This window comes from Chelonoidis abingdonii, chromosome 22, assembly GCF_003597395.2.
Source record: "Chelonoidis abingdonii isolate Lonesome George chromosome 22, CheloAbing_2.0, whole genome shotgun sequence".
Classification (NCBI taxonomy): Eukaryota; Metazoa; Chordata; order Testudines; family Testudinidae; genus Chelonoidis; species Chelonoidis abingdonii.
This window is the reverse complement of record NC_133790.1, coordinates 31,159,718-31,177,513: the sequence shown is the minus strand read 5'-3', so window position 1 is coordinate 31,177,513 and position 17,796 is coordinate 31,159,718. Positions and strand designations below refer to the sequence as shown.

Below are 17,796 nucleotides of genomic sequence, written 5' to 3'. Positions count from 1 at the left end.
AACACCACTATCGCTAATATGGCAGAGGGGTTAAATTGGCAAGGACTGTATGTAATCACTAATGCATCTGTGCTTAATCCAAGTTCTCAACTGCAGTAAATTCAACAGCTTATTTTTCAAAATTTGAACTGTACTTTATTACCGGAAGTTCTGGCCCCAAATGAGCCATTTCCGAACTGACAAGTACCCGGGCACTGGGCTGCGACATTCTGCAGGAGATGAAAGCTGAGTGGGCTACAGCGCCAGGTATCATGTAAGAAAGAAAGCACCTGGGTTTACAAGCAGGACTACAGGGCACAGAGATCAGCATAGTTGGTAAAGTAAACACTTACGGGTTGGGGCACTGCCAGTCTCCAGCTCGGTGCTGGACATTCCCTCCAGAAGGGTTTCCTCTAGAACCCCGTGGTCCTCTTGGGGCGAAGCCTCCCCTGTCTCCACCTCTGCCTCCCATACGGCCCATTGGACCACCAGAACCACCAGGACCCCCTGGGCCTAAAGGAAGAGGTCAGTTAATTCCAATGCAGACACTGGTCACCTCCACAACTTCGAGTGTTGCTCGGCAACGTTTCCTCTAATTTTTCACATCCATGTGCAGAATGAGTTTTGTTATGTCCAGCACCAATATCAAGGTAACGTGTGGATGCGCGCCACCACCCACTAGTACAAACAAAAAGCCTAGGTTTTTTTTTTTTTTTTTTTTTTTTTAAGTTATGGGTATGGAAGAATGAATATTAAAACAAGGCATAATTAACAAGGTGCACTGCTTACGATGTTTATTTAGTATGAAATCAGATAAAAAAGAAAATTGACATGGATGGCTGTATTACACTGAAATAGACAGAGAGAACAGTAGACTCTTTACGTGACTGATTGTGTTCTCACAATGTGGGGCACCACTGCTGTGGACCCACCCAGGCTCAGTTATAGCCCATGCTATCTCAGGATAGGAGCCGATTAAGTATTCCTTGGAGTGGAGTACATGCATTTTATCATCCTTTCTAACAACTCAAACTAGTAAACACACCAAAATGTGGTATATTGAAAACAGCTATATAGATAAAACAAAGACATGGCCATTAAGTGAAAGCATAAAAAAAATGTGTGCCAGGGGCCCAATTTAATAACCTATTCCTACAGACCACTAAATCTTCAGGAAAAGCTGGTCTCAAAAAATAAAGCATCTGCCAAAACACTAGCATGCTACGGACTTTTGCAGTCCACAAAACTATACCTCTTGCATGCATATTATCTGCACACATAGCTCAGCTTTAAGATGCTAAACAAATCTATGCGTCAACTAGAAATAGTCTTGCTCGCCTTGCAAATATTAATACAGTATTTTCTGATACTGGAAAGGAGAGTAAAAGGCATTCACTCAGGCTTATACAATTTCTATAGGATGTCAACTCTTAATCTGATTAATACTTCACACACATAGAACAGTAAAAATAAGCAATAAGAAAGTGTAACGGACAGCAAACAAGCCACAAACAAGTGACAACACTGAAAATACAATGGGAAATACAACACCAAGTGGTTGGCTGTTTGAGGTTTTTAAATGAGTGTTTAGCAGGGCCCACGCTGTGTAAGTGAAACAGAGCCCTGTAGAAACAGGCAAAATTCTCCTGTAATTTGTCCATGTCATCAACTCTAAACTCAGAGTAGGCTCATTAAGTTTTTACAAGCCTAGCCTTAAGTAAATGGAGCACATTAACACATAGCTTCAGAGTTTGCAGACAGATCTCTGCTTCAAATAATTTGCAAATAAAGTCTTCATCCTACAAAACACCTAGCACCAAGTGCTTGCTACTTATGAGTCGAAGAGAGTACTCTGAAGAGCCAGAACTATACCAGATAGCACAGATCTGGCCTTAATGGTTTCCAATCTCTCTCACCAAACGAATTCTAAAACTTGCCTGGGGGCCTCTCTCCTGGACACTGCAGCCCGAAAGCTGAGGCTGGGACATGACAGGTTAGAAAATACAAGAGCGATACTGCAAATCAAACTTTAAAGCTATTTCGATAGTACACGTTCCCAGACAAAGCTAAATCCAAACATTTTAAGCAGCTAGTCGAGGTACTGTTAATTTTAGGAATTAGAGTAATTAACTTATGTACCAGACAAGCAATTCCTAAATGCCAACCAATGCAAAAGCTAGGTATAAATAATACATTGTCACTTTTGTGATTATAGAAATAGTTATTGAATGTGATTTTTAATGACAGTTTTGGGGAAAAGATGATTTGTTTGGATTCTTTTTAAAAAACAAACCACAGTTACTGCAGTTATTCTTCAGCGAGAACTAATCATCTATGGGGATCTCCTTTTTGGAGGAATAAAAGCACTTGTCATATATAAAGCACATCTCAAATCCTGTTTCTTCTTTTTCTATTCAGTTGGCTTGACTTGTGTACAAAATTCAGGTATAATCAGTGGTAAAATAATGAAAATGAAGCTAAATACATTTGACGATTGTATCTATGCACTAGTTTTTTACATTAAAAAGGCAGAGACAAAATGCATATATTTGTAAATGGCACACACAACATGGGGTAATCTTTTAACACAGTGCAACAAATATGATTTTTAATAAGTGACATTTAGTTAAATCTTTCTTATTGGTATTGTGGGGTTTTATTTGTCTTTCCCATCTCTCGTCCACAGCCCAGCTGGGGCTGCCTGGGAGAGAGTTGGACCAGAGTTGAGACTCATGTCTCCCCTCCACCTCACTTATTTCCCCCACCAGCTCACTTTCTCCACGTTCTCTCTCTGCAGGGTCAGGAAGCACCTAATTAGTGGAGCCATGCCTGCGCAACTCCACTAATTAGGTGCGCACCTTAGAAGAAACTATGCTGTTTGGTGTACACTACACCTCTGCTGCTCTGCACAATAAGGTTCCGGGGGAATTCAGCTCATTCATACAGATTCTGGCCAACATTACCTCCACGCAGCGGGGGAGGCAATCCACGTGATTCACGTGGGGGCATCCCACCCCTCATGCTGTTCATTGGTGCCTTCTTCCGAGTGAGAGAAACTTTGAGTTTGCTCCCCTGGAAATCTTTTCCTGGAAAAAACACAGAAAAGTGTGGCTTGCTTACATGGTCACAAACTTCCACTACTGGAGGGAAACAGGGCTTGGGTACCCATGCACATGCATCCTACAGGATACATCTCTTCGTAGTCACTGATCAAAGGGAAAGGTATCCTTATATCAAGTGTTGGCGGGTGGGTGGGAATTCCACCTCTGACCTGCAGAGCCAAAGAAACTCTACACAGAATAGACCAGACCAGCTGGAAGTTAACGCACTAGGGAGCGGACTCATCTCATCTGGTTTGACTAAAACCAGAAAGTTTCCCAGGTAAAGTCTTTCCAAGTAAGATCTGCTTTACCATGTATGTATGTATCACCTGCCTGTGTGGAGGACATAAAACCCCACTTTTCTATCCTCTGAATTAGCCAAATACTTAGCTATGAAATAAACCCCAGTCAAAACTATGCTCAGAGTCATGAGTTAATTCCAGTCACTTGCCATCAAACCACTCTATTGCTGCTTTGGCAGTTGATGGGTCATCATAGAACACTGTGGCATCTCCTTTTGGCTTTCCAGTTTCTTTGTCAAGATAGAAGTTTATCATAGGTTGCCCAGTCCTCTTGTTCATCTAGCAGGAGAATAAAATCACTTTACAATTCATTGCACTGCAATTTAAACAAAGATTCCCAATATATCCTTCTCCACTACTCTTAAAATCATCCTCAATTCCTCTGAGTTAGAGGTCAAATACTCCATTTCAATGATACAGTTAGATGTAAATCCACACAGATCTCCCTCAAACCCACTTAAGAGGATGTGACTAATCCCTTATCCCACCTAGAGGGCACAACTACAGTAGAATTCAGAAACCTGATATAGACATTGAAGGACAAGTCCTAAAAGGCTCTTTGGAATACAACTCTGCAGGTTACTTCAGGGGTTCTCAGCCTGCCGGGTTGGGACCATGCTACTATATGGGAGAAGGACCGGCCTAGAATACACTGGGTTGGGGTGTCCCAGTATGGAAAAGGCTGAGAATAACAGCTCTATTTCCATCCCACTCTACTAGTTGGTGAGATAGTTATTGCTCCACACTCCAGCAGTCCTGTATAGAATCACAGGTTTGGAAGGGACCTCTTTGTGGTCATCTAAGTCCCCTGCACTCATGGCAGGACTAAGTATTATCTAGACCATCCCTGACAGGTGTTTGTCTAACCTGCTCTTAAAAATTTCCAATTATGGAGACTCCACAACCTTCCTAGGCAATTTATTCCAGTGCTTAGCCACCCTGACAATTAGGAAGTTTTTCCCGATGTCCATCCTAAAGCCTCCCTTGCTGCAATTTAAGCCCATTGCTTCTTGTCCTACCCTCAGAGGTTAAGGATACAATTTTTTCCCTTCTCCTTGTAACAACTTTTATATACTTGAAAACTGTTGTCTCCCCTCAGTTTTCTCTTCTTCAACTAAACAAAACCATTTTTTTCAGTCTTCGATCATAGGTCATGTTTTCTAGACCTTTAATCATCTTTGTTGCTTTTCTCTGGACTTTCTCCAATTTGTCCACATCTTTCTGAAATACAGCACCCAGAACTGGACACCATACTCCAGCTGAGGCCTAATCAGCACTGAGCAGAGCAGAAGAATAATTTCTCATGTCTTGCTTACAACACTCCTGCTATACATCCCAGAATGATGTTCGCTTGTTTTTGTTTTGTTTTTTTGCGCAAGAGTCTTACACTGTTGACTCAAGTTAGCTAGTGATCCCTTTCTGCAGTACTCCTTCTAGGCAGTCATTTCCCATTTTGTATGTGTGCAACTGACAGCTCCTTCATAAATGGAGTACTTTACACATTTGTCTTTATTAAATTTCATCCTATTTACTTCAGACCATTTCTCCAGTTAGTCCAAATCATATCTTCCAAAGCAATTGCAAACCCTCCCAGTTTGGTATCATCCGCAAACTTTACAAGTGTACTCTCTATGCCATTATGTAAATCATTGATGAGGATAATGAACAGAACCAGACCCAGAACTGATCCCTCTGGGACCCTACTCGATAGGTCCTTCCACCTTGACTGTGAACAACTGAGAACTACACTCTGGGAACAATTTTCCAACCAGTTATGCACTCACCTTACAGTAGCTCCCCCTAGGTTGCATTTCCCATGCATAGCCATGTTGTCACCCACCTTGACAACACCACATTGTTTGAAGAAGTCTGCCAGCTCCTCCAGGGTCACACTGTCACTCAGTCCCTGTACATAAACTGAACTGTTGTCTGAGTCGTCATCTGGGTCTACAGGTGGGCCTAAGGAGATCAAATTCACAGAAATATCATTATACCATGTGATCACAAAAGATAATGAAGGACAGAGTTCAGATTTGTCCGGTCAACTTCAGTGATAATCTCCTAAATGGATCGCTACCTCTCTTTCTGTGAGGGTAAATATTTGTATATTTATGGAAATGCCAGATGAAAACCCAGCCATACAATACGGGGATACAGTGGCACCTTTTCTATACATAAGGAAGAGCCATACCGCATACTGATCACTAAGCAAAGTATCTGTAAAAAAGCTCATCCTTTACAAATAATCAGCTGATTTATTTCCCACAGAGGGAAATTTGGTCTGGTCTCTTGCCATGGCTGGATATATACTATTCAAGTGCCATGAGAAACTGTAGAGTATCAGAGGGGTAGCCGTGTTAGTCTGGATCTGTAAAAGCAGCAGAGAATCCTGTGGCACCTTATAGACTAACAGACGTTTTGGAGCATGAGCTTTCATGGGTGAATACCCACTTCGTCAGATGCATGAGTTTATGAGAAACTGTAGTCAAAATTGGGTGGCTGATGTAATGGAAGTCTTTTTGGGGAATCATTTGAGATCATCTGTGCAAAAATAGATATCCAACTGCAGGTGCACATTAGATTTTACATCTTTTGTGCAATTATATAGGCAATGATGTAAGCTGATCCTGGAAACAGCTAGAGACACAAAATGCACATTTGTATAGGACTAGAAAGGCAAAAACTACAAATTCACAGGCTATGGGTAATGGAGTAGAGGAAAGGAAGACAAAGTAAAGTTAGTACATGCCTCTATGGTAGTTATTTCAATATTGCTTGAAGTTAGATGCCGGGTATATTTGAACAGCCATGGACATGCTGCTTAAATACCTTCCTCTTTCATGAAGGGAAGGATAAGCATTCAAACGAATCTTTGCAAATTTAAATAAGCCAGCCAACTATTTGATTAATTAAGAAAGTAGAAGGAATGAATCAAGACTCTGAAATACAGCGGGTGAATGCCCCAGAACTTTTTATACAGGCAGGGAAGAAATAAGGCAGAGAGACTCCTTTGCGGACAAGCAATGTGAATGACTGCCCCCTTGTGGAGGAAGAACAAGTGAGAAATCCTTCTTTTCAGCATGCGCAGGTAATATTCTGAACAGTATTCAAAATTACCTAAATCAAGATCTGGTCCTTCTTCCATAGGTCCTGACAGGGAAAAAAATCATATAAAGTTTTGTTAGTGCACGTCTTGCAGGCTGAAAACCGACACACACAAATCTAATCTACTTACAACCACCATATGATGGTGTTGGTTAAACTCAAATTGACCTGCATTGCAAAAATTTTAGCAATGCACCTTTTTATGGGTTTTTTGTGATCAGTTTGCTACTTTTAGCAGCCTTTAAAACCATTAACCATTATTACACTTCTTTAGCTTTATTGGGCCAATCAGTGTATATTTATAAGAAAAGTTACTTTTTTCTTTATTAAATCCAAACAAAATTAAATTTATTCTCCCCAAATTACAAAAGTAGTTTCTCAATACTTCAAGTTACCCTTTGTTTTGTAACCATAGGTTAACCTTATACCCCTAGGCATTGCCGGCAGTACCCATTAAAGTCTTGTTGTATATGTCATTTTTAACCACTTATGAAACTAATAAAAATTATATTTTTTTTTTCTAAAAACTGACTGATTTTTTTTTTAACACTATCCATTGTAATGCTCAAAAACTTACCACCAGGCTTATTGAAGCCACCTCGCTCTCCAGCGCTGCTGGGGGGATAAACGAAGAAATGAAGGCCTTTCCCTTTAAAAAGCCAGTACCGCTCTGAGCCTCTGGGGCTCACTGGGAAGAATGGCACTGGCTAAACATCTCCAAACAATGCATCTGTCTGTCTCTCTCTCATCTCGTCACTATGCCTTTCTTCAGGGCAGCTTGCTCAAATTTCCTTTACGCACAACCTTGCTTGTCTGGTTTAGACACCACTTTTGCTGCTGTACCCTTTCATTACTTGTATTGGTATTAACAGTACAATACTTGGCAAAAACATTTAGAGAATTTCAAATTGTGTTTGATTTAAAAAAAGAGATAAGTCACCTATAGGTCAACTCCCTCCCCTTTGTGTGTACATAAAGGTGCACCCTCAGCCTCTTGCAGCAGGAGAGCAAAATGAGTTCCTGGGTCCCTAACATTAACAGTTAAAAAGGCAGGAGACAACCATATGTAATACCTAGAACACAATTCAGATGACATTTCCATAAAACCTTAGTATAACGCCATACATTCAGGACACTACTGGATTTAACAGTCTCTGTGGAAGGAGAACCTACAGAATATATCAGGGCTCAAAGGCCTGGGGGTGCAGCTTTGTGGACACAAACCAGAAATTAAGATTTTAATGTGTGCCAATGCAAAAATCACAGCCTCTAGCTTTTAATACAAAAGCATAGGCTAGGCAATTAGTTTTCAATTGCTTCCAAGTGCTGGTTAATTAGGAAAATGCCACCTGAAAAGGGTTTTATGGGGTGGGTGTTGTTTTGAGGGAGGGAAGAGAGGAGGGAGAGAGCCATCTATTTGCTAGCCAGTATTGCACCTTTAATCTCTAAAAAGGTTTTAAATACACAATTCCAAGCTGTTGCATGCAGCTTTGCTTCCCTTTTTTTTAAAAAAGTACACACCATATATGTAATGTCTCTCTTTTTAAACACATACGTTTACACTTTTTAATGTTACACAATTCTAAAGTATTATACCAGTATGCAGTTACCAAAGTTACAGAAGGATTCCATTTATACAATGAATACATTTGGTTAAAAATATTCTATGTATATTTTTCCTCTCCATATGGACACCGTGTCTAGTCCCACTTTTCATTATGCTGCCGGCTGAGTACTGAGTACGGGTACTTTTTAAGTATTGAAGTGTATACAAGGCTCTCACTTTGTAACCTGTAGCATATAAATGCGACAAAGCATGTTAAAAAGTTTCCATGTTTAACAGCCAATGAAAATATAAAATAATTGAGTCAATGAAAAAGGGCATGTTAATAACATTGAGCTCCTTACCTGCAGGAGACACTGAAATCCATCACCACACCATGATAAAAGGGCCGAGTTCCCCTACCCTGCCCCCGGGTGTTCAACCTACTGCTTCATGGGAAGGCCACCTTTTCTATGGACAGTAGAAAAACTACATCCAAAAGGCTGGTGGCCTCTTTAATAGACTGTCAGCTGGAAATCACTATAGAAGTAATTTATTCTTTGATTACAGGTGTGAAATTACAGAAAAAAATTATGAAACTTTTGCAGTGAACAGCACCAAAATGGCTAGAAGTTTTAAGACGTGATGATAGTAATTTCAAGTGTCTACATCTACTTTAAAGACATTAGAAATAAATACATTATGGGTGAAATCTTTATATAGAACAATGGAACCCTGTTCCATTCAAGCCAATTTATAAAATCAGTAATGTTTCCATGTGAACAAGTGTTTATCTTTAAAATATAAGTTCCAGCTAGTTGTATTTCTCCAATAAAGATTTCAGGCCATTTGGATTCATTTTAGCTGAGCTATGCAGAATGACAGAGTAACTTCTTCAATTTCTAGGTGAAACGGGGTTCTAAAACAAGTTGCCAATAAATGCTGCACATTTATTTAAGGCTGCTGACTCAGTAGCCCAGCCATACAAATATATGGGGTAACATTTTACTGAGGTTGTTCCGATGTTTTGCACATTAATATCTGCATTTCTAATCCACATGAATGAAACACTCTGCATAGCTTTAAACTAAGTTTCATAGGGACTGAACACACACAAAGCTAAACCTTCCTTATATTAGCCTTCATAATTAGTCCATCATCCTCACCTTTATTAAAACAGACACCAAAGACAGGGAGCTATAAACTACTGATCTGAACAAATAGGTTTACTAAACCAGATTATGCCATCAGTTAAAATGACCAAACTGATTTAGACCACCTGAAAGCTCCAATGGGGAGCAGTCCTGGAAGTCGAGTCAGATCTTTGGGTGTTCTTGGGGCTTTTCTTCACACTCCTACCAAGCCACTCTAGAGCTGTGGCTTCAACAATAAACTGACCCATACATTCACTTATGACAGTAGCTCCAAGTGCTACTTCTAATGCAAACAGAGGCTGAGGGGAAACATTGTATAAAACAGCTGACATTAGGTTTCTGCCACCTACATACCTGAAACATCAAGACTCCCAGTAGTGAGGCAAAGGAAGTGAAACCTGGATCTCCTGGAAGGTTTGTGTGTGTTCTATCCAAAGTTATTGTTAAATCCCACAGAGGATTTCACCTCTGAATAACCATGAAGGGAGCTGAAAGTTCTGTATTTCATAAAACCCTTAATTCCCCCAAACCCAACAAACTGCAGGAAAAAAAAACAGATCCTGCCCCTACTTCCCCTAGGAGGACATTTCCATGGACTAGAAACAATCTCCCTATTAATAAATATTTTCCATGGAAGTGTGGTTTGAAATGTCATCTTTCAGCCGCTCCTTCCATTTCAAATCCTATGGGTAAAACAGAATTAGGTAAAAGGAGAAAAGATTTGCTCTTACCCCATTCCTCCGCGTCCTCCTCCCCGCCCACCTCTGCTCATGCCTCCACGATCAAATCCTCCTCTCCCCCTTCCCCGGTTATCAGGTCCACTCATGCTCCGACTTTCTCCTGGGCCAGAAAAGCCTCCAGATTCCTGTCCATATCCACCCATGTTGCTGGTATGGTCCTGACGAAATGAACCTGAGGAGAGTTTGTATTGTAGATATTAAAGAAGAAGCAGATAAAGTCAGACTCATTCTGAAGTGCCTGTTCCGATTACAGTAACTCTCCACTTAAAGTCATCCCAGTTAACGTTGTTACATGGCTGATCAATTAGAGAACATGCTAGTTTAAAGTTACGCAATGCTCCCTTCTAACGTTGTTTGGCAGACGCGTGCTTTGTCCACTGCTTGCAGAAAGAGCAGGCCATTGGATCTAGTGGTGGGGGCTTGGAAGTAGGGTGGACTGTGAGCTCCCTGCTCCCCTAAGTTCCCTGTGGGGCAACTGCCCAGCAGGCAATCAATTGCCAGGCAGTTCAGCTGTCCCTCCCCCCACTCCTGAGTGCAGATCCTGCCCTCTGCCTTGAAGCTGCTCCCAGGAGCCATCTGCTTGCTGTGCAGTGGGGAGGGAGGGGAGAGGAGTGCTAATGTCAGGGTGTTCCCCTCCCCTCACTACTTTTCCCCATTTCCACAGTGGGGGGGGGGGAGGAGAAGAGGAGAGAGGAAGGGAGAGACTACAGGGCTCAGGATAGAGGGAGCTTGCTGGCAGCAGCTGCTGTCTCAACTTGCTGATCTACTTAAAAAGGCAATGTACTTATAGAGGGGTCAGCGCACTTAAAGGGCCAATGTGCGTCTCTTTCTGCCATGCTGTCTCCCCTCCCTCCATTCCTGCTGCCTTGTAGAATGTGAGGCTATATTAACAAGAATGTGGTAACCCTTGAGAGCTGAGCTGAGTGCTAGTTCATCATTTGGAAGTAAGGCATTCCCTGGGAACTCTCTCCCTCTTCCACTCTCTCACTTCATCACCTCAACCAAGCTCCACAATCATCATTGCTGTGTACAGTATTAAATTGTTTAAAACCATTTTCCCTGGAACCTAACCCCCACCATTTACATTAATTCTTATGGAGAAATTGGATTCGCTTACATAGTTTTGTTTAAAGTAGCATTTTTCAGGTACATGACTACAATGTTAAGCGAGGAGTTACTGTACCTCTCTGCACCTACCTTCAGTACCATGAACTTTAGCAATACTGTGAATTAAACTTTTAACATGAGTCTTAATACAATGGTTCTACTAAAAGCAGGATGCATAGCACTCCACTTGCAGTCAAACTTAAAACTATACCCACAGTCAGTAAAAGTCTACAGAACTATTAGCTGGCAGATCGCCTGCTGGCTGGAAAATACTCAAAATGCTAAACGAGCTAAAGCCTTCTTCAGAGATTTACTAGTATATCTTGTTTGATAAACTCTACTGAGATAGTACAATCATTACAGTTCACCTCCTTAGATGAGCTTTATTACGTAAACTCACTCTGCTGGCTGTAACTGCTGCTCTGCTGGCTGTATTGGCTTGGGGCCTGGCTGTAGGATCCAGTCGGGGGAGGATAACTAGTAGGTGGCTGCTGGCCATAGCTGCTTTGCTGGCCATAGCTAGTCTGTTGTCCATAGGTACTTGGCTGCCCATAGGTGCTTTGCTGAGAATAACTGCTCTGATCATAACTACTTGGCTGTGTAGAGGAATAGCTGAAAGATATAAGAATTAAGAAGTGTTTCTCGATGGAAGATAAATCAAGCCACCTGAAAATACACATTAGGTTGCAGTGGTATTTAACTAGACAGTAACGCAAATCAGACAACGTGTATTAACAAAAGTCATTTAAAATGTGAGGTCATCCTATGGAGGATGATTTGCAAGAACAGAAACAAAATAAGAAGGGTTGCTCAAAACAAAACAATGATCTAGTTCTTCATAGCTCTAAAGAGAGATAACTATGCCATAGAAATCACCACTAGTTTCCAAGTGGGAAATGTGCACCCCTTGCGACACTGCACTTTAAACACTTTAAAACAGAGATTCAGTGAATGATTGATATATGTCATCTAGAATTTCAACGCCACTGAAGACTATAAAATACCAGCTGGTAATATGGTTTGTTTGTAACTTGTTTCCCTGGCTTCTTATAAATCAAAAGCAATCTAATTCACTTTATTTCCAATCCACTTTATTTATTTCTGCTTGGCATGTGTAGGCTTTTCAGACATGCTTGAGAAGTTCAAAAGCAACATCTGTCCTACGTTTCAGGATGAACAACTCACCTGAGATTCATGACGTGTGCGGAAACAGCATTTTTATAAGTTAACACTAAGAGCGCCTGAACACATCCTCTCTTTAGGACCCAAAGTTTTAGGAGGCAATGACATGTAATTAAAAAGTGGCTTTCACACTTAAAAGTTAAGTGAATACTTTTATATAAACATTTTTCTTGAGTAGTCACTTTTGCCTTTTGTTATTATAGATCTCTATCATTTGATTAGAACTTATTTAATCACAACCCTATATTCTTTCCTCTTTGACCCTGCAGTGAAGAGAAGACTGGTTAGATGCAAGTAAGCTTGTTTATGAAAATATCTAATAATCTGCAAGCATGGCTAGAAGCCTTATAAAGAACAAATTCTTAAAATCCAAAATATTTAAAGTTTTCACACACTAGGAAAGTCCATTTTAAAAACGCAACAGCACTTTAATCCAAGCAAACAAATTTTAATGCTGCACCACCACCTTCGCCAACCGTAATTTTCTGAAAGAATTACCTCGTTGGAGGATAGGATGGAGGAGCAGTGACAGGCTGCATAGGGTAACTTCCAGGCACCTGAGGATAGCTGTAGTTACTTTGTCCATATCCTAAGCTGGGCTGGCTGTAACCTGTGGTACTTGACTGAGGCTGGCTAGTCTCCGCTGGCTTGCTGCTATCCTGGGGTCTAAAAGCAAAGTTCAGCAATGAGGAGTCATCTTGTACCAAACTCCCTTCTGCCCCAATTCTCCTTACAACAGGTAATAATACCCAAAGCACACCAGTAGAAGACCAGGATATATTATTTTACGGAATTTATGACCTAAAGTTGCAATTAGGTAGTCCAATGCATTTTAATTTCAAATCAAGATCCGTTTCATCACTATGAAAGGATAGAATTCATTAGATAAATTCAAGACCTTATATTCTGACTGACAATTTATACATTCTCCCACTACTAGAGAAATCACTGGCTACCTCATGAACAATAATTAAAAATACAATTTTGCTACAGCTTCCATTTACCTTATTAATCAGGTGCAATCTCAAATCTAAAGCACGTAATTTAGAATTACATAAACTCCAGCATGGCCCCAGTGATACCAGTCAGCTCTGTGTTTTGGGGGAAGCAGGGCACAGTGTCTGGCCTGTCTGACTCATGAGGGACGGACACGGACACACACACACACCCCCGACAGGTCTCTGCTTGAACCAAGACGAATCAGAGAAAAGGCATTGGGAGATGCACCTAGACCCCTCCAGACAAGGGTGATAAAGATTAAGACATCTCCATTTGCCTACAGAATAGAGAGCAGAGAACCTAGCCTCATCTGCATGGAAGATGGGACAGGGATTAGCATACAGAATGAAGAACAGAGAACCGCACTGAACTCTGGGACTAGAAAAGCAGGGAAGCACTGCATCACGGGAATCTCTGCTCCAGGTGTTAATGAACCTCCCCTGTCCCCACCCAGCTCAGCAGTTATCAGACCAATTCTAGTAATGAATCCTTGACTGATATCCAAAATACTGAGGCAGCCTAGCTGCAATGTGAGCTCCCTGGAAGAAACCACCACTCATAGCTAAGAGTGATCAGCTCCTATTGTCTAGCCTAAAGAAAACCCTTGAGTCATCAGTTTACCCATAAACAAATCCAGTGTTCTCCCTTGAACCATTGTTGTTTCTCTACAAAAAACCCCTACCTATGTTCAAGTAAGTGTTCTGATGCTTAGATCCAAACTATGCATCAGTTCTGCTGGGACTCCATCTTCTCCTGACTGATCATGCTGGGTGCTCTGCCTGTCTCCAGCACTCAGGACCCTGAGCTACCACCATCACCTGGGAACCCTGACCAGTTCAAGCCTCTTGCATTGGGTGAGATCCCTTCTTTCTCTCTGTTTTCCTTTCTACCTTAGGTATTAACCTTTAATAATGTATGTTATGTTGGTTTAGCCCTCCTTGTGTAGTTATCACTATTATTCAATATATAACTTTTATGGTTATATATTGAATAATATGGTTGCTTCTCTCTCTCTTGCTGAACTTTATGCTTTTGTGTTTTTAGCTTCCCCCATTTACTCTACAGAAACACTTCTTTTACCTAAGCTAAAGACAGATAAGGGTGGCAGCTTGAAAGTGCTGCTTGACCCAGTCCATTGAACCCAGGGGCACATAAGGGGTCAGCTTGAAAGTGCCGACTGACCCAGTCTGTTCAGACTCGCTCTGTTAGAGTGTGCGCGCGCGCACTCATCTGGTTCTGGAGGAACCCAGCCCTAGTGAACCTAGGTCCTGCAGGATAGCTCCATCAGGAGGCGACTTATATAAGGGAGAAGTAGAGCTCCACATGAAAACACGTGACACAAGTTGAACATTGATAGAATTACAGAACATGTCCCCCGCCCCCCGAAGAGTAACCCGAATAAATGAGCATACCCCGAACAAATGGGCAAATCTGGTAACACCAGACAGATCACATTCTACAGCCAATTAACTCAGCCATTCACTCTAGATTTTCTTGCACTATGCTTGTAAACAGCTTTGCCACCTGATGGCATCAGCTTGTTTTGTTTAACATTCAATCTGATTTAGAGATAACTGTTCTAAACCTCTTTTTAGTTAAAGATGATCTTACATTTGCTGAACACACAATTAAGCTAAGAGGTCTATTGTCAACAGGGGCCAAACACACTGAAGACATTTTGTATCAAGTCATCCATGTACACCCATTCCCAAATGACATGCTAGGCAATACTATTGCTTTAAGTAACTCCATAACTAAAAGATAGACAAGTGTTAATTTTCCACTCTTTTTCCTATCTTACAGTTTGATAGCACTGCATCTACAGTCAGATGCACTGTTTCGATGATCAGTAGAATTTCCTGTGTTAGGCAACTGCCTGGTAACATTGCTGGCACCCTGTGCTGGACACAGAAGGAGGAAGTCAGGTACACACTTTTCCCAGGCACCGAAAGAGCTTGAGATACAGCAGCAAAGCTGAAACCAAAAATGCAAAAGGAGAGGCATATGCAGAGAGAGGAGTAGGCCCAAGCATGTTCGGTGTTGCTCTTGGATCTGTCAAGGGGCCACCTTTCTAATTGATAGGAGAGCAGAAAGAACCTCATTTAAAAAGAAAAAAATTAAATGAAATTGTGTGTATTACCTTGCAGGTGCAGATGTTGCAGGCTGCTGCCCATAGGTTGGGTAGGCAGGCTGGGTGCCATAAGTGGACTGTGCTGCATAAGAAGCCTGGGTGGTAGTAACTGTGGGTGTGGTGGTATCGTAGGCAGCTGTGCCGTACCCCTGGACAGGCTGACTATAAGCTGGGGGGGCAGTCGGGGTGGTATAACCTAGAACAAACAAAAGCTTTGTCAGATTGATGTTCAATCTAGATTTCATATTTCAGACTACTTTTATTCTTCTTCAAAGACTTTTACCCAGAGGTTACAAATGTTACCAATTTTACTTGTACTATGCAATATAGGTAACCTGAAAACATAAAAATTGACTTATGCCCCTTTTCTGCTTCTTGATGGCATATGAAGGCCCGGAAATTTGTTTCCCCCAAACAGTGTTTTTGCTTTAAACATTAGAAATTCCAGGCTAGTCTTCCAGGTCCAACTAATGACTAGAGAAATAATTATATCACTGAGAACAAAAAAGCTGATTGACCAAGGGTAAGCTTCCTTCTCAGTCAGACTAAAGATTGATTGTTTTACTACTATTTAACTTCAAAATCTAATTTAAAAACCATATAATACAGGCAGAGACCTGTAGAAAATATTCCAAAACAGGGAAGAGTCAGAACATTCTTGTTATTTCTAACATAAAAAACCCCAAACAATTACAGAAACTTTTAGCTAAGTCACACCCATATTAGGCCTTAATGCAGCACAAACAAAAGGCGTAAGGCTCACTTTTAAGATGATCTTTACAGGTTACCAGTAAAGCACTATGTACTTGCAATCATTAGTGATTCTTGAAATGTAAAGAATGAACTTTAATTTTGCACTTACATAAGAACGGCCATACTGGGTCAGACCAATGGTCCATCTAGCCCAGTATCCTGACTTCCAACAGTGGCCAATGCCAGATGCTTCAGAGGGAATGAACAGAACAGGGCAATTATCGAGTGATCCATTCCCTGTCATCCAGTCCCAGCATCTGGCAGTCAGAGGCTTAGGGACACCCAGAGCATGGAGTTGCACCCTGACCATCTTGGCTACTAGCTATTGATGGACCTATACTACGTGACCTTATCTAACTCATTTTTGAACTCAGTTACATTTTTGGCCTCCACAGCAAGGAATTTCGCAGGCTGACTGCATTGTGTGGAGAAGTACTTCCATTTGTGTGATTTAAACCTGCTGCCTATTAATTTCAATGGGTGACCCTGGTTCTTGAGTTATGTGAAGGAGATAACACTTCCTTGTTCACTTTCTCCATACCATTCATGATTTTATAACCTTCTATCATATCCCCCCTCAGCCATCTCTTTTCCAAGTTGAACAGTCTTTTTAATCTCTCCTCACATGGAAACTGTTCCATGCCCCTAGTCATTTGTGTTGTCCTTCTCATACCTTCTCCAGTTCTAATATATCTTTTTTGAGATAAGGTGAATTGTATGCAGTATTCAAGGTGTGGGGTACCAGGATTATATCATGGCATTATATTTACTGTCTTCTTATTTATCCCTTTCCTAATGGTTCCTAACATTCTGTTAGCTTCTCTGACTGCTGGTGTACAGTAAGAAGATATTTTCAGAGAACTATCCACAATGACTCCAAGATCTCTTTCTTGAGTAGTAACAGCTAATTTAGACACCATCATTTTGTATGTATAGTTGGGCTTTTGTCTTCCACCGTGCATTACTTTGCATTTATCAACATTAAATTTCATCTGCCATTTTGTTGTCCAGTCACCCAGTTTTGTGAGATTCTTTTGTAACGCTTCACAGTCTGCTTTGGACTTAACTATCTTGAGAAGTTTAGTATTTGCAAAACTTGTCATCTCACTGTTTACCTCTTTTTCTGGATCACTTATGAATATGTTGAACAGCATACTCTAGTAAGTATTTCAATAAAGAAACATACCAGGAAGTCAAATTGTTTCTGCTGTTTTAATATGTCATTGGTTAAAGGAAGACCATAGCAATTTAATATGCCACAGGTAAAGATATACAGTAGTTCATATAAACAAATCTTTGACACTTTTTAGAAATATCGATCATTGCTCCTATCTCCAGTTAGCGAGTGGGAGATGTTCTTTACTGGTATTTTCCAGCAGCTCAGCTTGATTTTGCAAAAGGGCACTGATAGCTAGCATTGAGGACAGAGTAACAGGAAAACATCATCTCAGTCCTATTTTTCATCAGTTAAGATAACAGCTTCCTTTTTACTTGTTAATTTTATTATAATTCAGAAACTTGTAATCACAAAGACGAACACATGACGTAGTGTTCAGACTAACTACACCGGAGTTTTCCTTTCCACTGCCTGATTTTCAAAAGTGTCTCCAGTACTGTGGTGTTTATTAGTCAGCATCTTTTCCTTTCATCCTCAGTGTCTTCAAAATACACAAGGCTGCTTTCACTACTCATTGTGCTAT

The 17,796-nt window shown here is 40.9% G+C and overlaps 1 protein-coding gene across 3 annotated transcripts in view; it reads right to left on the bottom strand.

Annotated features, from left to right (window-relative positions):
• EWSR1 (EWS RNA binding protein 1) overlaps positions 1–17,796 on the bottom strand; it is a 39,353-nt gene that overhangs the window by 3,863 nt on the left and 17,694 nt on the right. The window contains exons 5-14 of one of the 3 annotated variants that reach the window (XM_032764653.2): positions 15,353–15,539; positions 12,712–12,879; positions 11,432–11,643; positions 9,916–10,096; positions 7,065–7,102; positions 6,500–6,532; positions 5,223–5,341; positions 3,532–3,661; positions 2,943–3,065; positions 333–492 (exon numbers count right to left, since the gene is read on the bottom strand). In XM_032764653.2, coding sequence (XP_032620544.1) covers positions 333–492; positions 2,943–3,065; positions 3,532–3,661; positions 5,223–5,341; positions 6,500–6,532; positions 7,065–7,102; positions 9,916–10,096; positions 11,432–11,643; positions 12,712–12,879; positions 15,353–15,539 — 1,351 coding nt within the window. The remainder of the gene's footprint in view (positions 1–332; positions 493–2,942; positions 3,066–3,531; positions 3,662–5,222; positions 5,342–6,499; positions 6,533–7,064; positions 7,103–9,915; positions 10,097–11,431; positions 11,644–12,711; positions 12,880–15,352; positions 15,540–17,796) is intronic. The other 2 variants (XM_032764655.2, XR_012654730.1) reach the window with 2 other exon arrangements.